Genomic DNA, 22,827 nt, shown 5'->3' with positions numbered 1-22,827 from the left:
TCAGGCCCCATGCTTCATCCACTTCACTATTTTAGTGAGAAGTTAATTTGTTACCCCTACTCTCAGGTTTGCGTCATCTATGCCATATATATTTGTATAAATTAGAATGACAAACAGAATTGTGTGACATGGTCCTCTTTCTAATGAAGAAAAAGGAAGAATGTGTGTGGTATATGAAATTGAGTCATATAGGAGGCACAGGGATAACCTTTGAAGTAACAGCTTGAATGAAGAACATGGGGGAAGAGGAGTTTGAAAGACATTAAAATACAGTAAGCACAGAAGCACTCAGTAGTCCAATTAACTGATTAAATCATGTGACTTCCATTAAAAAAAATGTAATTATTAAGCAATATCAAGAGCATTTTCTCAAATAAAAGCAATGCATATTAAGACTCTTGTTAATTTTGTGGTGGCTTGATGTGCATGCTTTCTGATTTTTCATAATCATTACGTATAAACAATATAACAGTTTGTTCCCAAAGTCTGTATTACAATGCCACTTGCTGACAGAGTCTAAAAGAAGCAGTAGCTTGTAATATCTCTTTGTACTGCTAAGATGTAAATTGAGGAATTTTTAGATTGAGGTGACTTTTTCTGAAACACACTTGTAAGTGTTAAATACAAAGTTGTATTTCTCTCTCAGTGGATTTTTGTTTTATCATCCCCCCGCCAAGATTTATCCACCACCTGACCTGCCACGAAATTACAGACCAGTCCATTACTTTCGACCTGTGATAGCAGCTGGGAATGAAAACTACCGTTTACAGAAGGCATTAGAGGAATCAACTGGAAAACTTGAGACTGATACGACACAACAAAGCAGACATGCTTTGAATGCGTCTCAGAGGAGGGAACGACTAGGAGAGACTGGTCTAAAAGGTATTGATATATGTGACCACACATTTGTTTGTGTTTCAGGTCCCCTGTTTGTTTATATAACAGCAAAAATTTGGTCTAGTCTTGAACACTTATTTTCTAATATAAACATACTAACTCTAGCTGGCTTAGCTAGAATACCTTACTATTGTTCAGTTTCATCTCAACAGATGAATTGTTGACATACCTGCCTGTATTTTCATTTACTTAAATCTTTTAAAGAGGAAAAGTATGTGTGGGATTGTGTTTTGTTGTATTGTTTGGTTTTTTTTCTTTGTGACCTTATTATGACTTTGTAATATAGTAGCCTATGAGAGTTTTTTTTTCCTGTAAAATGAGATTTCACTGAAATACATTCAAATTCACTAAAAACGTAATTTGTAAATGTGGTTCGCATTTGTATCTACAATAGTAAAGTTAACAAAGTAATACGTAAATATGTGGTAAATAGCATAAAACATGTAATAGTAGCCAATTTTTTATCTGCCATGTCTGCCATTATACTGTTTATTGCTGCTTAAGAGCATTTTCTCTGAATGTATATGTATAGTGGTAGGCTTTTTTCCTCCACTGAAGTGGCAGAAATAGTTGTTTTCATTTCAATTTACCTCTTACTGCTTTTTTTGGTTTTAGGTCCGGCTCCTTCTGTTTTGGAATACCTGTCTGAGAAAGATAGAGAAAGACTCAAAGAAGTGAAACAAGCATCTGAACAGCAAATGAAAGCAAAAATACTGCCTCAGCAGTCACGAAATAGCAGATTCCAGCCAGCCTCCCCAGATGATGCTTCTCAAAAATGGCAAATGTTGTTGGGGGGGGCAGTTAGCAAATGCTGGTTCTAGTGACTTCAAACCATTTGCAAGAAATCCAGAAAAACAAAAAAGATATGAAAGTTTTGTGAAAAGTCTTAAACAAGGAGAAAAAGGTAACTGGAGAGATTAATCCTGACACTTTAATTTTTCTCTGAAAAAATACTTAATTGATTTTTTTTTCCTTTTCTTTTTTCCCTTTTTTTTGTTCTGATGCATTTTATGTTCACTATGAGTTCTCTTCCTGAATTCCACAGCGTTTCTCCCTCTACTTCTTTTTAGGGCCAATATTAAAAGAAATTTTTATAGGTATTTAATTGTGTTGACTTTAGGAAAACTGCTCAGTAATTTAAGTGTCAGCAAGACTTGATTTTAGGCATTACATTTCATACTTTTATGCTGTAGCAGAAGTGAAGTTCTACTTAATTGTCTGGGTTTCCCTTCTTTCATTTGCCAAAATAGACTTCAGCTTTGATCAGTACCATAAACTATGCATGGAACAAGCATTTTCATTTAGTTTGCTTCTTTTGAGGAGTAAAACTGACAGATCCTATAAAGGCAGAAGGATTATCAGATCACAGTAGAACAGCAGGAAAAATCAAAAGAAACCCATGCCCTATACTTCCAGAGGAGATAAGGACCCTAAAGTCAATGAAGTAGTTCACACTTGTCAAAGCTTGTATTACATGTTCTTTGGATACTGTCACTTATGTTCTCAGAAAAATTCGTGGCTGTAAAATCATAGCATACATGCAGAGCTCTTACTCAAAACCAAAAAAACCCAGCCCTCTTCATCTGCTGTTTTTGTGCTGTTTTGGTCTCCTGTTTTGTTTAGGTGTGTGCTATTAAATCATACTGTGGTATATCTTAAGTTAAACCAGGTACTTACGATGGCTTGTGGTGAGTTCCCGAGTACTGTGATTTTTCTGTAAGGCATAAAAAGCTGAAATCTGATCTGGGGAGATCAGCAGCAGCAGGTGAATATAGGTTGTCTTAAAATAAAAAAAGTAGGGGTTGGTTTGTTTTAAATTTTCAGGTACAAAGGGGCTATTGGGGAAGAAGAAAAAGGGCATCAGCAAAGTTTTGCAGAGGAAAGGGTGTAGTGTTGGGTAGAAAACCTGGTTTTGTTATTGTAGGATTTTTTTAAATAATCCTTTTCACTACATGAAAAAAGATTTCCTGGTCAGTAGCTTTTTCTGGTTACTGCATTGGGACAGAGTACTTGAGCTTTGAACCCATAGTTCCTCCATTCAGGAAGGAAGTGGGGTTTTCCCTGTCTAAAATTGAGTATTCTTTTATGACTGACTGTAAGTGCCTCCTTAGTAATAATGATGAAAATGCAGGAATATTTAAATACCTTGAATGATTAAAATTCTGTTTGTAAGAGTGTCTTTGCTTGGCTGGTGTTATTTCCTATTCTTTCTGGGAGCAAATGTGAACCTGTTGCTTTAAACAGGGTCTGTATTGTTTACAAAAACCTGTGTCCAAATTCTGTATTTATCAGTGGGCAATTTATCAGAAAGCCCCTTGAAGTTACCAAAGCCTGGCCAGGCTTGCTTGCTGGTTAACTTTTTTTGTTCTGTGTTTTAGTTATTTGATAAAGCTTTGGATTATACTTTTTTTTTTTTTTTTTTTAAACACCTATTAAATACATAAAGTATTTTGAATATGCCTTAGGGGCAATGAGTAAGGAGTCAGCATTACAAGTAAAATTATTTAAAATATCTGTCTTGCATTTGGCAAATGCTATCATTCTTGCCATCTTGAAAAACTACCTCGCTTAATCAAGGAATAACACAGTTGAGATTAATACTATCCTTAAACTAAATACTCATTAAATACTTGCAAGGATGTTTGCTTATTGTCTTATTTTTTGTTTGAAAAGCATCAGACCTTAGTAAGCTGTAATCTCTGCTGAGCATTTCTCTCCTTATTTTATAGTAGATACATTGGAGCATTATTTAGATCCGAGTATGACAGAATGGGAGCGAGGAAGAGAACAAGAGGAGTTCTTCCGTGCAGCAATGTTTTACAAATCCTCAAATTCAACACTGTCATCCAGGTTTACCAGGGCCAAATATGAAGATGATGTTGACAAAGTCGAAGTTCCTCGGGACCAAGAGGTATATGCTGTTCACAGTCTTTTAGTACATTGGAGCTGCAGTTGCTGCCTTAACCCTGACTTTCAAAATTCTTTTTCTTTAACACTCTTTTGTAGATGTAATGTCAATGTTTTGTTGCCCTTCTGTTTAGCAAACTTTTGAAAACACTCACTGCATACAAAGTAGTGATTTGTTAAACTACTTAAATATTTATGTTTCTGTCCTGTTTTTAAGTCTTAAAACAGTAATAGTCAATTCAGTAAGTTGTTACTTATTTAGCAGCTAGAAATATGGCTATCAAAAAGCTTTGACTTTTTCAGAATGATATTGATGATAAGGAAACTGCTGTGAAGATGAAGATGTTTGGCAAACTGACAAGAGACGCGTTTGAATGGCATCCTGAAAAACTGTTGTGTAAAAGATTTAATGTTCCTGATCCATATCCTGAGTAAGATGATTGATACTGATATTTTTAATACTTTTTGAAAATCCTGAGTTTTTCATTTGCTTGTGGAAAATCTGGCTTGATGTTTTCTCTTTGTGTCATAGTAGATGTAATACAGAACTGCCTAATGTTTTTATTTGCCTCATTAAACATAGTGACTTCTGACAAAATAGTATGTGTTTTAAGGACCACTGTAGGTGTTTCAGCTTGTTGTAGATAATTTGAGGCCTTTTCTGTGTTGAAAACGATAATCAACAAATGTTTTTATTTCCCTCTAGTTCTTCCATTGTTGGGCTACCGAAAGTGAAACGAGACAAGTATTCTGTGTTTAATTTCTTAACTCTGCCTGAGCCCACCACATCTGTAACTCAAGCAACAAATGAAAAAATCCAACAGAATAACAGTGTCAACAGTAAGTTTGTTGTTAGTTTATTAATTTAGCTATAAATGAGATAATAGTATAGAAAAAGCTCATCTTTGTGATGGAGAACTTATCAACCCTATTTTTTTTTTAATTAAGAAACCCAAACAAAGAAGTTGAAAATAAATTCAGTGACATAAAAACTAAAGTCAGTGATATTATGCTAATTTCTTCTGCCTAGAAGACCTTTATAGGTCAGATATTCATTAGAAAGATTTGAAAAATGTCCAACTACATTGAAGAAGCAGAGTAATTTAAAATCAAGTAGGCTGTGAAATTCAAGATAATTTGGCATGGAACTGATTTGAATGTTTGGGATGTTTTTAGAACCAAAGAAACCTTCAAGATGGGATGTGTCAGATAAAGAGAAGGAGAAAAAAGATTCTATCAGTGAATTCATTAGTCTTGCTAGATCAAAAGCTGATGTTCAGCAGCAACCACCATTGCCAGCGACAGAAGAATGTGGAACTGGGCTGAGTGAAACTCTTCCCACTGAGGTGAGTTTACAATGGTGTTTGAACTTCAAGGGAATAGCTGTAAACCTTCAAAACCCTGGAATAAGGTTGGGTAATACATGAATGAATTTGATACAGATCAGTTTGCAGAAGAGCAAACTCAGGATATGCAAAGACGGGAGATTGTACTTTGAAGAATTTTGAGGTTATAACTCTGAGACGTAAAACACTTACATGTACAAGGACAGCAAGTATGACTGTACTTGACGTAGCAGCTTAAGAGAAGAAAAAATGTAGCTCAGCAGTCTGGGAGTTAAATTCAGTCCCTTACACCAACTTTGCTCACAGGTGGAGAATATGTTTGGGTTTTTTTTGCTTTGAATGGAGGAGGATGCATACTTTGGGGAGAAGGGTGATGTTTTCCTTTTGCTTAAATTTAACAGTGTATAATTGAAGTTTGAATTAATGAATTAGAATTTATAATATCTGGGGGTCTATTTTCAACTGTCTGTGTAGCGCAAATTGTACTACCCCTCACAGGACATTGACTTAGTTTAGCAGTGTTTCAGAGTTTTACTATTTTGGATTAGCAGTTCCTAAGATTGTGTATCTCACAGCTATAGTGATATTTGAGTGTTTTGTAAATACATGTCAGCATGTTTGAAGTTGTTACTTATCAGAGGGAGATTGTTAGTTTCTTTAGTGTTTCAATACAGTTTGTGATAATGCTGTTTTGCAGGTAGCTAATGAAGAGAAGGATCAGGAAGAAGAAAGCAGACCATCCATGGACTTATTTAAGGCCATCTTTGTGAGTTCCTCAGATGAAAAATCATCTTCCTCTGAAGAAGAGAGTGATGATGAACAGCAACCAAGTACTTCAGTAACCGATTCAGAAACCACCAAGCAAGTTGATCTACCAGACAGTTCTTCATCTAATGTACAAGGTAGTACTTAATGGATGTTCATTTTTTTAAATACCTTGTAAAAGTTTCATTTATGAATCAAATACTCCAGGACTGCTCGAGCAGTGTTATGCTGTTATGCTCTTGTGCAGATCATCTGGCATTGGTGGAGCTGGGCATGTAGAAAATGTGACTAGTACAGCACTAAATAAGGTCTTGCATGTTCTGTTATTTACGTTGCCATGTGTCCTGCATAGATTTTACAAACAAACTGCCCTATGGAACATGCTTGTTAAACAGTGAGGGGGAACAAAACATCTAATGTTAGAGCATTCTTCACTGAGAAATACAGGGAAACTTTTATACCTATGATAAATTGTAAGATAGATTGATAAATTATGACTGTCTTGTGGTGGATATTTGACAAATTCAGAAATAAATAACTTGCATTTCTTTGATAATTAAATTCACTCTCTAAATACTGACATTCCAGTAAAATATAATGTTGAAGTAATTTAACAAGACATCAAAGAGTTGCATTTTATTTGTATTCTAGTGTCGTGGTTTAACCCCAGCCAGCAACTAAGCACCACGCAGCCGCTCACTCACTCCCCCCCCACCCAGTGGGATGGGGGAGAAAATCGGGAAAAAGAAGCAAAACCCACGGGTTGAGATAAGAACAGTTTAATAGAACAGAAAAGAAGAAACTAATAATGATAATGATAACACTAATAAAATGACAACAGCAATAATGAAAGGATTGGAATGTACAAATGATGCACAGTGCAATTGCTCACCACCTGCCGACCGACACCCAGCTAGTCCCCCAGCGGCGATTCCCCGCCCCCAGTCCCCCCAGTTCCTATACTAGATGGGACGTCCCATGGTATGGAATACCCTGTTGGCCAGTCTGGGTCAGGTGTCCTGGCTGTGTCCTGTGCCAACTTCTTGTGCCCCTCCAGCTTTCTCGCTGGCTGGGCATGAGAAGCTGAAAAATCCTTGACATTAGTCTAAACACTACTTAGCAACAACTGAAAACATCAGTGTGTTATCAACATTCTTCTCATACTGAACTCAAAACATAGCACTATACCAGCTACTAGGAAGACAATTAACTCTATCCCAGCTGAAACTAGGACATCTAGTTATAGAAGTTGCCAGAACACTTCCACAAGAGAGGGAGAAGACCAATCTTTTACTCTCCTTCATATTAAATTTTACTAAGGGAGCTGTAAGAAAGTTCCCATATTTCCAGGATGTGATTAAATTAGCAAAAAGTACAATCTACTTACAATGGAAATACTTTGTCTACTTACTGTCACAGTTGGTTCTGTTAACATTAACTTTTAGTGTTTATTAACTTTATAGTTCTTGTGGAGTCTTTTATTCCTTCGAAGTAATAGAAGAGTAGTACTGTGTTATTAAATGAAAGCAAACGCATGCACTGATACAAATTTAATTAGTAATTGTATAGTGTAAGAGGTCAATTTTGATTAAAAAGAAAAGTAAAAACAAAAACAATATGTTGATGTGTTTCCGAATATCAGCTATCCAGTTGGCCAAAGCAGTCCACAGAGATATAGGTGCTGATCAATTGCTTGTTTAGAGGTTTTTAGAAAGCCTGCTTTAACTTTCTTCAGCACTTCTTGGAAGAAGTGTTACCTTATTTTCCTTTCAAATAAAGAAGTTGTTTTTTTGTTTTTTTCATAGAGAATGTGACTGCTACAACTGATCCTGGTGTTTCTTTGTTGCCTACTTCAAAGCAGGAACTGGATGCAACAGAGGAATTTGGACCAAAGTTGCCTCCAGCTTTTTCTTCCGGTAGGTTCTGTAGACTTCTAGTGTGTAAATTCTGCACACTGAAGTTGTATGTAAGATATATGATATTTCTCTTTAAAAAAACATTTGTGAATAGGCACTTTACCTCTTAAATGCCTGTGTTATGTCAAACTGGCATCAGTAAATGCTTTGTTACCATGCTGTAATCCATTGGCAGGAACCTCTTTGCCTGTGTAACAATTTTGTTGTAGCTCTATAGAGGCAATGCTAAAAAATTGTAGTGAAAATATAGGACCAGCCTTGCAATTTCTTTTAACAACAGATTGCAAAGGCATTTAATTACAATAGGAAGGTTGCAGTTAGGAGTTGGAGACATTTAATTTCCATTCGAAAGCTTAGGGTTTGTTTGTGTGTTTGTTTTTTTAAACTTTCAAAAGTAACAGTGTTTAATAATAAAATTACCTTTTTTTTTTTTGTCATGTTTTTTGTTTTGTTTCTGCATTTACTTTGCGCTTTAGGCCCTACTTGGCAACAAGAACCAGTGGTGCCACCAAGTTTTCCTGGGCCTAGTAGGAAAGAAAAACATAGGAAGAACAGAGAGAAACACAAGACTAAGAGAGAACACAAACACAAAAAGGAAAAGGTATTTAATTTAAATAAACATTTTATTGATTCTTTGATCTGCCAGTCAAAATTTTTTATTATTTATGCTAGGTTGTAGAAAATAGATATACTGGGACTAGAACTTATGCAACAGATTTTCTCAGGTGTCTTGAACCCTGAACTTCAGAACAGAAAATTAGCGAACTGGGGTGCTGCTTTTTCCATATATACAATGTGACTGCAGATACAATATTGTAGGTAGTTTAATGTTGTATGCTGAAGATGTCAGGCATATTCTGGGAACTGCATATAATTCATGGCTTGTATACAAATAATAATAATAATAATAATGAAATTCCTATTTTAGGGGGGTTTGAGTGCTTGGGATGAAATGGATGATTTTGGTATGTATTTTTTTAGCTCAGTCTGAGTAATGGAAAAGAGTTATTGTTAAGTTCTGTTTCAGTTAAGCTCGGAGTCTACACTGAAATCCACTTTTTGCTGTTGTTGCCTTTCAGAAAAACCCAAGTCTTTCACAATGAAATAAGGGATTGTTTCTCTTCTTTTTACAGAAAAAGAAACATAAGAAACAGAAAAACAAAGGAAAACACAAGAATAAAAAATCAGAAAAAGACAGCAGCTCAGACACTGCAGATAGCAGTGACAGCCTTAGTGATATAGATACCACAGGCTTGTCACCCAAAGAACTTCTAAGAAGGTAAACAGAAAGTTTACTTAAACACTTGAAATTTTGCAGTGAATAACCAAAACCTCAATTTGAGTTGTCATTCTAGTGAACCTAATTGCAGCAAATATGGATCAGGCAGTCTTTTCAATAAAAAAACTGAGCAGGATTTTGAAAGGAAAGATTACAAATATTAGGCATATTAATCTAGAAGGTAATTAATTTTAGGATAGAAGCCTCTTAAGGTAAAGGGTACTAAATACACAACTCTGCTAATTAATGGAGGTTATAGTTAAAGATTACTGATATTTTTGGAAGGTATTTTGAGTGGGAATTAAAAATTGAACAAGTGCAGGTCGTGATTCATATTTCCGTTACTTTGTCTGCTTCTCTTTACTTGGAAATATTGGAAGGAACATTGTCTGCTTCAGAATGTTTTGAGTCTGCTTCGGTTTGTTGGTAATTACCGAAAGATCCAATTCAAATAGATCCATTGTGTGGCATTGATGCTTAAGATAATTCTGTGCTTGAGCAAGGAGCAGTGAAGCAAGCAGAACAATGCTTGAGTCATGTACATGTCTGCTAAATTTAGACTGTGCTGTTACATTTTTATAAACTAGAGACTTGAACGTAGTGCCAACAGAAATGTGAAAATTGAATGAGAACGATTAACAATTTCATTTTGCTCGCGCAGTTGAAGTACAAGCAAAAGTAACTGCCTCTAGTTCAGATCATAGTCAACTTTAAGTGCATCCCCTGTGGAACAGTCACTGCCTTGTCTTCTGTTTAGTGTCTCTTACTAGCTGAAGGAGAGGTCTCAAGGTATTTATTGAAATACCACATCCAGCTGGCCTAATGGCAAAATGATTGGGGGCTAGGTGTTTAGTGGAATGGACATGTACTAATGGAAGGGCTGGCATTCAAAAGGACTCTGCCTTCCATTCCTTTGGAACTAAGCTTCAGTTATGTATTGGTGTTTTCTTACTAAAAAACCAAACTACTTCTCCTTTGATTTCTAAATAGCTAAAATATGTTTTTATGCTTTTTGCACAAAATAGTTAGACTTCCTTGTACAAACAGTTATGTTGGAAGTCTTCACATTTGCATGTCTTTCTACATCACTGAGAAAATGTTTTTATCTTGCATAACTCAGATCTCTCTCTCGAGCCGTTTGTTAAATCTTAGTTTAAGTAATTAAATGTTCTTAATGTTGGATGTTACTGTTCAGTCTGACCTCTTTCTTTTTGTTTCTCCCTTTTAGATTAAAACAACTTCAGTATTGAAGAGGTAGCTTGTTTTCTTCAGTGTTGTGTGATTTGATATCAAATTTTTGATCTCCTCCATGATGGTAGATCAATCATGTATACTTTGAAGCACTGTAGATACTGTATTCATATTGAATTTGTTTGAAAGTAAATATGCATATGTTTATTTTGTGATGCTTCATATGTTCAAAATGTATGGATTATGGAATGTTGAAAAGACCCCTTTCTGGGCAGCATAATCTGAAATACTGCAGGCTCTGTTTTAATTAACATGAAACCAGATATTTTAATAAACTTAAGTATTACAAATCAGTTTTGTATGGTAAGTCATTGCCTAGGACCTCTAAAATGCTGGAGAGTAAGTTTCAGTCTGAATTAAATTAGGAAACTAAAAACTAAAGCAATGTAAAATTTGTATTGGGTGCAAGTATTTTTAATGAGTCTAACGCAGAATTTCACATTGCAGTTTTGCAGTATCTGGTTGTACTTGGAGTTATTTTTACATCTCCAAATTGTATATATAGCATTTACCATAGCAGGTCTACACCAATAAACTGTCATTTTGACACAAATTAAGGCTAATGTACTAATATTTTAGTACTATAATTATAATCTGCCTTATTTTATGCAGTACAATGAAAACTGTTTATACCACTTTGTTTCATGCAGTACATTTAAAATGCAGTTGTCATCTTGTAGAATTATTTTAACATAAGCTATGAAAATACACTGACCTGCTTTGTGAATGATCAGGCTATTAAAATAGACCCACAGAACTTCTTTCCAGGTGCACAAGGAAACCAAAAGAATATTTCTCCTTAAAACTAGGAAGGGAAACCTTAACTGAAATTCACTGTTGTAGATGGCAGTTCTGTGGGGCCCGATTTAATGTATTTTTTAGTATCCACAGCTTTGCGACAGCTCTTGATGAGAGCAAAGTGATGTAGTAGTCTCATGTTGACACACAGATTGTGCAGTTTTTAAACGTAAAGTCAACAATAAACTTGAGCGACAGAAGGAGAAATAAGAAATTGGGCCTTGAGGTTGCCTCTGTTGCAGGAAAAAAAACTCGACAACTGCCTTCCACGGGAGTTGCTCGGAGTCTGTCCCCTGTTAAAGCTTCAAAGGCGTTTCGGCGGGAGCCGCCGCCGCCGCCTGAGGTAGCGCGCGGAGCCCCATGGCGGCGGGGAGCAGCCGTGGGGACCCCGTGGCCCTGGGGCCGCCGCCTTCCCCGGCAGAGGGTCGCTGGGAGGACCGTGAGCTGAGGGCGCAGGTACTCTGGGCCTGTGGGCGGAGGGAGGGAGGGAGGGACGGAGGGCCCGGAGTCGGGGGGCGGGGAGGTCTCCGGCAGGCCGGGCTCCCTGCCCGTGGGGGAGTCGGGGGCTGCTGGAAGCTGAGGGTTGAAAAGCTCGCTGTCGCTTTATGTGTGGTTAATGCTCTTGGCAGCAGTATTTTTGTTAGCTCTGTTCGCACAAATGCATGCTGGACAGTCATGAGCAAGCTCCCAAATGACTGAAGAAAAGCCTTTTCAAAATATCTTTGACAAGATTTGTAATGTTCTTGGCTAAAACGTGGGCCTGAAAGCTTGATGTGCTGCCCTTTGATGGGCCAGAATTAAGGAAACAAGTGTTTGAAAGACTTGGGAGTTCGACTTCATGAGATTTAAAGATCAGTATTACTTTTAATGAGAGGAAGAAGAATTGGGAAACGTAAACTAAAAAAACCCCTGCTTCCCCTCCAGAAAAATAAAAATAAAATCCACATCCATCAACCTTCCATTCTGAACCAGATTTTGTAAATCTTTTCCAAGCTAGTACCAAGGAAAGGATGTGAACTCTTCTCAGACAAGTGGAACCTAAAGTATTTTCTTCTGGTTCTTGCTTTCATACTCCCCCTCGTGGACTAAGCTGTCAAAGATAATTTCAAGGAAAAATATTCCTAAACTTTGCTCTGTTCCTTTACAGATCCAATTTAAAATTCTGAGAGGACACAGTGATACTGTGAGCTCCTGCCATTTTTGCTTTGAAGACACAAAAATACTGTCATGCTCTTATGATAGAACAGTGAAGCTCTGGGTATGTTATGAACGCAGCAAGAACAACAAATTAAAAAAAAAAATCTTAAAGCTGAAATCAAACAAGGAATGTTATACAGGCATGAAGGTTGACTGAATCGTCAAGGAGCTTTCTGAAGATATTTTATTGAAGCTTAAAAATAGCAACTGTAAATGTTTTTGTAGTCACAGATAAATAGTAAAACTCCTGTTTCATACTTCGAACATATTCTTTGGCATTAAAGGGTGACTCTTGTAAGCATATGTCGCATACACTGAATCAGAACTCCAGATTATTAATATTTTAAAACTGTAAGTTGATACACAAAGCTTACTCTTTTTCTCCTGGAAGTTCCTTTTTCTGACTTGTTTATCTATGTGACTGTTTGTGGAGGACAAGTAGAAGTTAGGGATCACACAGTTATCAGCATGGCTGTGGTGTTTTCATACTTGTCGCTTGCTTTTTCCTTTTATTTAAATCTCAATTTGCACCCTTTATTTTCTTGCCTCTCCAAGTTTTGTGTAGTTAACTGAGGTTTCCCTAAAATTCCAGCCACCTTGGGCTGGCAAGATCTGAACTGGGGAAGTGTACAGATTCTGGGTGATCAAATCTAAGTATAGTCTAAAAGATAGTTTGGGGACATATGGTTATGTGAGCCCTTGAATTTTATGCAAGCAAATGACAATGTAGCTGGGCTAAATAGATTGCAGGCATTGAGATCTGGCATATATTAAACAGTCATGATTTGATTCAAGAATTGGTGATGAGTTATAGTAATGCCTTCATATGATATGAATACAAATGAAATAATTTTTTAACGGATCTAAAGTGTTGACTTCTTACCAATGCAGTACTAGGTTTCTAACATAATCCAAACCTTTTTTCAGACATACTTAAAAAGCCCAAGAACCCCAAAGGTGTAAAAAGTCCAGGCAATTTTCAGGTTAGCACCATTGTGTTACCCAAGAGCTGTAGATGGCTAGATCCAAGAAACCAGGAAGTCTAGAATGAAAAAAGTCCTGCCTTTTAATGATCAGTTCCGAAGTAAATAAACACGTGGAGCTCTTAAGCAAATACTGTAGATAGGAGAAATACAAGTATCTCAGTGTGTTAGTCATGACATTTACAGTTTAATAACTGTTGGATTGACAGTTCCAACCTTTCCTGCTTTGTCTGAACTCAGAACTGGAACTTTTATTTTTCTGTCTTTAGCGAAATGGTATTCAGCTGTCTTACATGTAAGTAAACTGAAATCAAGACCTGAAAATAAGAAGATAATAGATTAATTTTTTTCAGCACTGTAGATCCATGAATGTTCTTTTTGCTGGAAGGGCTATACTGTGCCACTTGCCAGAAGTGTGAAAGGGTTAATCTGTCTAAGAAATTTTATCTTTTTAATTTTTATCTAAGAAAGATTTATTCAACACTTGTTGACCAATACTTATTTTTCAGAATCCATCTAAAAGTATTTGCCTGAGTATTGGGAACTTTCTGATAGCAACATATAAGCAAGATGATGTTCATTTATTTTGACAAGATGAATTTTGTCTGGACAAGCCTAATTTCGTCCTCTGCAGGAACAGCTGAAGCAATTAGAATTTGGGAGGGTACAGAGGACTTGGTTGTGGGGGGCTAGGCCAGCCCTGACAATTTCACTTTGGGGTTCTCTTTCTTTTCCATTGAAAGAGTAGATTATCAAATAATTGAGTGTAATGAGAAAGCATTTGAAATTCCTCTTGAGAACAGACAGTACCTCACTGACAGCCCACACATCTTTGGGGAAACAAAGATTAGTAGGGCACACAGCAGACAAAGACTAGATAAGTCTAGAAGGGCAGTTGTGACTGCAAGGCTTTTTTGACTCAGAAAAATAGAACAAGAACGTATGGTAACTTTGATCTATTTTTTTTTTCTGTGGTCTTAGAGACATTCTTAATGATTCTAGTGTCAGTTGTTAGGCCTGTAGTGCACTGACACACGTTCAGAAAATAAGTGAAAAATAAATTTACTTTCACTCCAGTTTTGTGGGTTATCAAGAGTTGCCAAGTTAGCAGGATAGCTCCTTCAAGTGAAGGTCCATGTAAGGAAGCAGCTCTGGATCTGAGACTTGACGATGTTAAAAAGGGAAGTACTAGTCAGAGGTGCAAGCTTTTATTCTCATACTGAAGACAAATGAAAGAACACACAATGAAGGGAGTTTATGTTGCATGCTTCCAGACTGGTTCTGAAATCTCTTAGTACTTACACAATCAAAAATCTAATTGAAATAATTGGGTTCATCATGGGAATAGAAGATTATTTACCTAGATGGAGGTATGATGACTGATCCTGTGATACTTTGATCTGTGAGTTACTCTGCATGTCAGCAGTCCTGATTTTTTTTTTTTTGTTTTGACGTTTACAGTCAGGCACTGTGATCCGTTTGTAAAACTCGATTCATATTTTTATTTGTATTACTAAAGAACTTCAAGGCTTTACTCACGGGTTAGGACTGCACTATGCTTTGAACATTATACATGTATGACAAAAAGATAGTCCCTTCCTGAAATCACTTAAAACTCTCTGTGTAACAGTCTAAGTAGATAGAAAATGGTGGAGAAATGTAATGGCCTCAAGTTGTACTGGCGAGGATTATGTTGGATATTAGGAAAAATTTCTTCACCAAAACGGTTGTCAAACACTGGAACAGGCTGCCCAGGGAAGTGGTTGAGTCACCATCCCTGGAAGTATTTAAAAGATGTGTAGATGTGGCACTTAGGGACATGGTTTAGTGGTGGACTTGGCAGTGTTATGTTAACAGTTGGACCCAATGATCTTAGAGGTCTTTTCCAACCTAAATGATTCTATGATAAATGAAGCAGTAATGCAGTATGGGTCATCATCTCAGCACTTCAGCAATCTGTTGATTGCTGTTGTAGGAATCAAAACAGGCATTTAAGTGGGATTTTGTATTATGAGAGGGATTGCCAGTTATTTATTGGTGACTCCTTCAAAACATGAAAGACGGCAAAGGGGAGCTCACATTTTGAAAATGTAACAACTGAGTGACAAAGGCTGGTATCAAAGGTAGGGCAGAAGGGAGATGCCTGGGGATAAATCACAAAGAGCTTTGTATTTGAAGACAAGAGGCTTGTATTTGTGACTGAGAATGAGGAATCAATGGAGGAACATAAACAGGGAATGACATAATACAGACAGTAAAGGGAGATCTGTGGAAGAGCATTGCACATGGATACAAACAGGGGAGACTGCATTTGTGAAGAAAATGATGTTGCGATAATTGATACAGGGATGGCAGGCCTTGAAAGTGTGAGTTTTAACTATGTGAATGAAAATGGAAAGCCATGTATTAGTTTATGAAGAAAGACTTGCCAGGATTTAGGTATGGACATGGATGTGAGAGTCTAAGGAGGACTCTTCAAGAAATTTCTGGTGAAAACTGTTATGATGGGAAGGAGATAAATAGAAGTCTGGGTGTGATAGGTGAAGAACTCTGTTGTAGTCAGTCTTGAGAGTCTGAGATTGTAAGAGTAACTAAAGTAAGACTAACTTTACTGATTTCACAAGTTTTGTTTTCCCTTATTTTGTGATGCTTTGTATTTTTTTACAATTTAGCAAAGCATTTCCTAATCAAACTCATTTGGATTTATTCAAGGATGTTGAGAAAGGTTTTCCTATTCAAGTGTTTGAAGAAGAACACACTGCCCCAATTTCTGAGTGCAACTTGACTCCTGATGACAGAAGGTGACCATTTTCTATCTTAATTTATTTAAAAAAAAAAGTTACGGGTTTTGTGATTTTTAAGGTTCAATTTCAGTGCATGTGGAAACACTTAGTACAAAATTTAGAACAAATAAGTTAGTTTTTCAGTCCTTCCTATGGGTTCCTAACTTGTGCTACATGAAAGTCAAACTTATTTTGCTTACTTTCATGCTCCATGATGTCAGTCTGTTATAATTTTGTCTTACACCTCCCTTCCTCCATACACTCCTCCTACTTCTCTCCATCCTTGCACTTTCATTTATGCTGTCCATACTCTGCTAGCAGACTGTTCACTGCCAGACTCCTTCATCCACATGGACTACCATAAATCTCCCCTTGTTCTCACCTACAATTTGTACAGGAACTCTTAAATCTTTTCTGTTTTACCTATGATGTCTGCTGAATCAAACAGGAATCTTTTTATTGTCTTAAATGCGTGTTGGAATAGTCTGATAGATGATGGCCTCTTTTAGAGCAAATGACTTGTCTAATTCTGAGTTATAAGGGGCTAGAAGTCTATCTTTGCCATATGTTCTGAAAGGGGTATATAAATATATATCACTTGTATAAAAGAACAACATTGAATTAGCCAAGGTTCAGGGGTTCATCTGTCAGGGAGATTTATACCTTCATAAAAGTTCTCTTCTGTCTGTATTGTTTATTAATATTCTATAGCCTTTCCATTAAGCCTGTCCTGTCAATTAAAGAAGAAATGCATCTTAATCCAGTGTCAATCTGTGGACATAATAATTAAAACAACTGCAGCATATATTAAGATTCAGTTCAGTGGGTCATGCAGTGCCTCCAGGGGTACTATTTCTGGTATATTTTATCATTAAGTCATAGTTTAAATCAATTTTTACTAGATTGTAGAGTTGAGCAATTAGTTTTTTGATCACTGAATAGTACACATGGTAAGCTGCCTATTGCAATTGTGCATATTTTTGAAAATTGCTAAACAGCAAGTAAAATACCATTGTGTACAGCCCTGGAAACTACTTTCCAGTCAAAAATGCTGCCAGTTCATAAACTTCATGTGGTATTTTGCGTTAACATGTTTCCGCTTAGGAACAGAGATTGTGTTGGTTGCAGGAATTATACAGGCGTGGAGAAAATAAAGATTTTAATAATATAATTGTATTTTTAGTTTTTAGAATGTTAATGCATCAAGTTTCTTGGGCAAAATGTATAAAAGTGACAGTTTATGAACTTTATCAAAATAAAAAGCCACAATGGTATGAAAAACATTTGTCACATCCAGTGACTTTCAATATAAATAATACTTTAGATATTTGGGAATATTTTAATAAAACTGTGTAAGGCAAAAAATTTTGACCTCCCGTTTAATGGAAGCCTGCCAGTTTTAGTAAACTTTACTGAATAGCTTTGTTGTCTAATGTGGCTTTTTGTTTATGCAGAGCAGCATTTGTGGTAGAGGGTTGCCCAGCAACATAACCACTGAAAATCCAAAAAACCCTACTGACAAGAACACTTCACATTCATTAAAGAAAAGACAACGTAATGGCTTTAAAATTATTCTAACGTTAGAAATAATTAAATATCTTGTAATGGATGAAATTAAGTTGGCTGCTTGCACTGAAAATTACATACATGACATTTTTATTATTAGTTTCTATCTGATATATAAATAATCCTTTTTTCAACTAAGCTATGCAATAATTTTTGCTGTAGCCTTTAAAAATCTATTTTAAATTAGTGGGTGTGAGGATGTTGAATCATTGTCAGAATTAAGTGTTGTCATTTATTTTTTAAATACCTTCTTTTATGTAAAAATATTGATTGCTGTTTTCATTAACATAATTTTTAGAATGATAACATCATCATATGATAACACGGTCAAGTCTTGGGATATGGAAACAGGAAAAATAGTTGTATGTATCCTTTTGAATGCATCTTGCAGAAGGTACAACTGTAAAATTCAGATTTATTGCTTTGTTATTGATAAATAAGAAAACACAACATTCTCTGTTAGCACAATACAATATGCTTAGGGTAGGTAGGCTTGATTTTTAGTCCTAGTTTTGGTACTGATAATTGCTTGATCTTGGGTTAGTCTCTTGATGAACATGTCTCAGTTATTTCAGATACAAATGGGTATGATAATAATAACCTGCCTCAGAAGATACATTTAAGATTGATTAAATTAACATTTTAGGATTTAAACAGGGTGGCCTTGTCTAATTTTAAGTTTATTGCCAAAGCAAAAATAGAAAAATTGGATATAAAGACAGCTATCAGCTTTTACCAAAACAAAGTAATAACAGAAGCATTCTTTCTGAATCTGTTTACCCATTATAGAAAGTCTGTTGTAAAACTCTCTCTAACCCTCAAGCTGTTTCTAAAATCTTTTATTTTCTCTTTAGTGGACAGTAGAACATGAAGGCATTGTAACTTCATGTAATATTTCTTGTGATGGTAGATATGTGGTATCTGGTTCAGACAAAGAAAATACAGTATATGTTTTTGATGCACGAAGTGCAACACTAGTAGCACAAATGCAAGGTAAGACTTAGGACTTTTATGTCTTGTTTATGCAGCTCTTTTTTTTTTTTTTTTAATTTCTTACAAAAATTTGAGAAAATTAATTAATTCAGTTCAAATACCCTTACTTGAGAAAGGCAAAAGAAACTTATCTGTAAGACATTAAACCCAGTATTACTCAGAATAGGCTTATAAAAAGGAGATAATGGGCCAAAATTAGACTAACAGTGATTCTTTTTTGAACGATAATTTCCCTTTTAAGGTAATTTCTCTAGTGAGACCTCAGTCCTATGAGGCTTCCACTCAGGACTACAGTTCAGGGAGTTTGCCATTCCTGCAGAATCAGCTTTAAAATATATAAGCAGTCTTACAAATGTTAAATTAGCATATGGCTAATGTGCTCTTGTGAATCAGAGCCTGATGGTAAAAAAAAATTTGGATTTAAAAATAAAAATTGCAACAAATGGATCATAATACCTTTATTAGAATACCTGTTTCTGTTAGATGACACTATCAGGCTGTATTTTGTTTACATTATTTTAATGGAGCTATTTGCATTCTTAAAGTATAATTACCTGCTTAAGTACTCCTAAGAGTCTAAGCAGTTAACTGTCATTGGCATTAGGGGGCCACACTTCCGGACTTATTTTCAGGAATGGAGCAGAGAAGTAAGTTACTACAAGGCAACATGTGAATTTACATTAACTCTGTATGTTGAGAGCTTGGGTCCAGGTTCATATTTCAATACTATCTGCAGTAACTATGAGGCCTCTTTTTCACTGAGAGGTAGGTGAGGAGGTGTTCTAGCCAGTGAAATAGCAATTTTGAAATTACGGTGTTTTGGAAATAGACTGATGCATAGATGCTATGGGTAATTCTGCCTATCAGACCTGTGTTCTGAGATCCAGATGTAATTATTCAAAATAACTAATAGTCGCACCTGATGTTTTTTGTATAGGTCATCACAAAAGTACAATCACAAGATGTTGTTTTGACCCTGATAACCAAAGAGTGACTTCAGTATCATACGATAAGACCATAAAGCTATGGGATATGATAACACGATCCACCTCAATTACAATTAATGAGTAAGAAACTGTCCTGGTTTCAGCTGGGATAGAGTTAATTGTCTTCCTAGTAGCTCGTACAGTGCTATGTTTTTGAGTTCGGTATGAGAAGAATGTTGATAACACACTGATGTTCTCAGTTGTTGCTAAGTAATGTTTAGTCTGAAGTCAAGAATTTTTCAGCTTCTGATGCCCAGCCAGCAAGAAGGCTAGAGGGGCACAAGAATTTGGGAGGGGACACAGCCAGGACAGCTGACCCAAACTGGCCAAAGGGGTATTCCATACCATGTGACGTCATGCCCAGTATGTAAACTGGGGGGAGTGGGGGTGGGGGGATTGCCGCTCGAGGACTAACTGGGCATTGGTCAGCGGGTGGTGAGCAATTGCATTGTGCATCACTTGTATATTCCAATTGTTTTATTATTACTATTGTCATTTTATTAGTGTTATCATTATTAGTTTCTTCTTTTCTGTTCTATTCTTATCTCAACCCACGAGTTTTCCTTTTTTTCCGATTCTCTCCCCCATCCCACTGGGTGGGGGGGAAGTGAGTGAGCAGCAGCGTGGTGCTTAGTTGCTGGCTGGGGTTAAACCACTACAGAAACAATACTATAGTTAATTATCTATGGCATTATTTGCACCTTTCACAATTATCAGTGAGATTTATGCTAAGATTTGTACTAGAGAAAATGAACAATAATTGTTGAACTAAATAAAGTAATACACAAGCAAATGACATATATAGAAAGCGTGAATATAATGGTCCACTCAAGCTTCCTGCTGTAAATAATTGAAAAATTGTATTTTGGTGACTGTAAGCATTTCTAGTGCTATTTTTTTAGAGCTTCTAGGTTCTTGGGTATGTATAGCAGCAGAAGATAGCATATGCAATATGGTACTGCAGTGTAAACTTGTTCTAATTTCTAGTAATCAGGAAAAATGTAAAATCATTGATAAATGAGGAGGTAAAATATTACTTAGAACAGTGAAGTCTTTAAAAACATCATGGAGTGAAGCAAAAATAATGCAGAGGAAAAGGAGAAAAATATATCTAGATGTTGGAAATTGATAATTAATTGTGAGTTCTTACAGAATATTTTGTGATAATTAGGTTTTGCACTGCAACCAGATCACCTTAGCCCTTCATAAAATTCATGGTCCTGAGAGCAACCACAGGATGATCTACTCTGCTCCTAATGAGCTCCAGTGAAGACCTCACAGACTTCCAAACAATCTGTTCCATTGTGTCACTGTGTTAATAATTAGAAAGATTTTCCTAAGGTGGGCTATTTTGGCTGCAGCGTAAGCTCACGTGTTTCTGTTTAGATCCACTTTAGACATGGAGATCAGATTATTTGCTTGTTTTCTTCTACATTTTAATATATATCCAAGAACTTCTATTATATCTGAGTCATCTTTTCAGTAGATTAAACCATCCTTATTCCTATTTTACTGATCATTCTTGTTGTTAATATCTGAGATCTTTCCAACTGGCCCACATTTTTCTTGAATTATATGGTCCCATAATGTAAACACTATTCCCTCTAACTGGAAAAAAATAGAAATGAATTGTTATTACATGCTTCTCTGTGGATGTGCCTCTGTTCATACATCCTGGGATGAGATTTACTCTTTTTTTGACAGCATGATGGTGAAGAGGAGTTGGTATTTGTTGCATCCTTTTTTTGCAGAACTGTGATGCAGTCCATTGTTCCTACCCCTTATCTGTGCAGTTGATTATTTGTATGTTACTACAGAATGTCAGACTTGAAAAAATTGACCTGATCAGGCAGTGCGCATATTAGATAGTTGATTAAACACTGTAAGCCTCCTACAAACTGCAGTGATGACAGCATTGTTTCCTATAGAGACTGTTACAACCCTTTATTTTCTTGATAATTTCTTCAATTTGTGAAGATAATTCTGAATTTTAATCTTCTCCCTTGTATAACTGCAGACGCTCTTTGGCTTCATTTCATATCTGTACTATTTATCTCATCATCTATGGTATGAAGTATGAAACAGGACTGGATTCAGGACAGATGCTGTGGACCCCAGCTCACTATGTACTTTCATTTTCACAGTGAACCAATTATGGCCACTCTCTGAGTACAGAGATCATTTTTCCAGATCATTTTTCCATATATGCTTTTGGAGGTCATGCCCAGTACCAGAAGACTTGCTCAGTATGATCTCCTGAGCTTTCACATGCTAAACTTTTATATCTCTCACTGAAATCAGTAATACAGTAAAAACATTATGTCAATTTAGGATATTGGTATCATTTTAAGAAGGAAGTATGCAACAATAGAAATGTCAAATCAACCATTAAAAATATCAATGGCTTTAAATAAACTCAACCAATTTAGCTTTGAATTCTTAAAACAATAATCAGAGGGAGAGTCTGCCTTTAAACACTGTAATAAAATTCTCTTTGAGGGATTAGGAATTACTTTGGATGGGAAATTCAATCTGGAACATTGTAATGTTTCTATTAAATTGCAGTGACTACAGCATTGTTTCCTGTAAGAGATGCTCGTAATCCTTTCCCCACTGTAGATTTCAGGAAGCACTAGAGTCCTCACCCATTTCTGGAACATCCAGATTTCTTTTCTGATGGGTATCACTGCTTCCAAAATTAGACTTTAATCTAGGATTGTTTAATCTTTTTCCTCTGAATGTTTGAGTTGAAATTTACATGTAGAGATAGATGTGTGCTATTTATTTAATGAAAAATGGGTGGCTTTTTTTTGTAATTTACTTTTAGTAAAGTGTGGTTGTATTGTAGCTGCTGAACAATTTCTTGTTAAGCTGCGTTCAACAAAAAAAAAAATAGCTGGTCACTTATGACTTAACAGCTAGGGTTCAGTCCCGCAAAATGACCTAATCCAATACGGGATTTAAGCCTGTGCTGGGTGTGAGGTTGTAAGCAGCTCTAGAGACTTTACAGAACTATTTGTATGGTTAAGATTCAGGATATGCTTATGATGCTTTACTGGATGGAGACAGGGTGCTCAATTGTCAGGTTGCAGGAGGGTCTTTGAGAGATTTGTAATGGTTACAAAAGCTCGCTCTTCCTGTGATTTTCATCCGTGTTTCA

At 36.1% G+C, this 22,827-nt stretch overlaps 2 protein-coding genes across 4 annotated transcripts in view; both read left to right on the top strand.

Annotated features, from left to right (window-relative positions):
• The window catches only part of GPATCH1 (G-patch domain containing 1), a 35,484-nt gene that overhangs the window by 5,682 nt on the left and 6,975 nt on the right, over positions 1-22,827 (top strand). The window contains 11 exon segments of the mRNA XM_041125902.1: positions 678-882; positions 1,513-1,673; positions 1,675-1,801; positions 3,627-3,808; positions 4,108-4,235; positions 4,511-4,644; positions 4,981-5,150; positions 5,848-6,052; positions 7,721-7,831; positions 8,308-8,432; positions 8,965-9,110. Coding sequence (XP_040981836.1) covers positions 678-882; positions 1,513-1,673; positions 1,675-1,801; positions 3,627-3,808; positions 4,108-4,235; positions 4,511-4,644; positions 4,981-5,150; positions 5,848-6,052; positions 7,721-7,831; positions 8,308-8,432; positions 8,965-9,110 — 1,694 coding nt within the window.
• Positions 10,371-22,821, top strand: LOC121233525 (WD repeat-containing protein 88-like). 3 transcript variants are annotated; one of them, XM_041125904.1, is made up of 6 exons: positions 10,371-11,615; positions 12,307-12,417; positions 16,052-16,140; positions 17,987-18,082; positions 19,619-19,748; positions 21,685-22,821. In XM_041125904.1, the coding sequence occupies exons 1-5, from the start codon at positions 11,520-11,522 to the stop codon at positions 19,653-19,655; spliced, it is 429 nt and encodes a 142-aa protein (XP_040981838.1). In that variant the 5' UTR covers positions 10,371-11,519; the 3' UTR covers positions 19,656-19,748; positions 21,685-22,821. The 3 variants fall into 3 exon arrangements, with proteins under 3 accessions (XP_040981838.1, XP_040981837.1, XP_040981839.1); XM_041125903.1 differs by lacking the exon at positions 21,685-22,821 and having other exon boundaries at positions 17,987-19,709; XM_041125905.1 differs by lacking the exons at positions 17,987-18,082; positions 19,619-19,748; positions 21,685-22,821 and adding an exon at positions 17,577-17,979.

This window comes from Aquila chrysaetos, chromosome 9 (genome assembly GCF_900496995.4).
Source record: "Aquila chrysaetos chrysaetos chromosome 9, bAquChr1.4, whole genome shotgun sequence".
Taxonomy (NCBI): domain Eukaryota; kingdom Metazoa; phylum Chordata; class Aves; order Accipitriformes; family Accipitridae; genus Aquila; species Aquila chrysaetos.
The sequence above is the reverse complement of the archived record's forward strand: the minus strand, read 5'-3'. Positions and strand labels throughout refer to the sequence as shown.

Excerpts from the sequence above, each read along its gene's own strand:
- LOC121233525 (XM_041125903.1), top strand. The coding sequence starts at position 11,520 with ATGGCGGCGGGGAGCAGCCGTGGGGACCCCGTGGCCCTGGGGCCGCCG. Across the intron at positions 11,616-12,306 it reads ACCGTGAGCTGAGGGCGCAG|ATCCAATTTAAAATTCTGAG; the intron begins GTACTCTGGGCC and ends GTTCCTTTACAG. Across the intron at positions 16,141-17,986 it reads TTGACTCCTGATGACAGAAG|AATGATAACATCATCATATG; the intron begins GTGACCATTTTC and ends CATAATTTTTAG.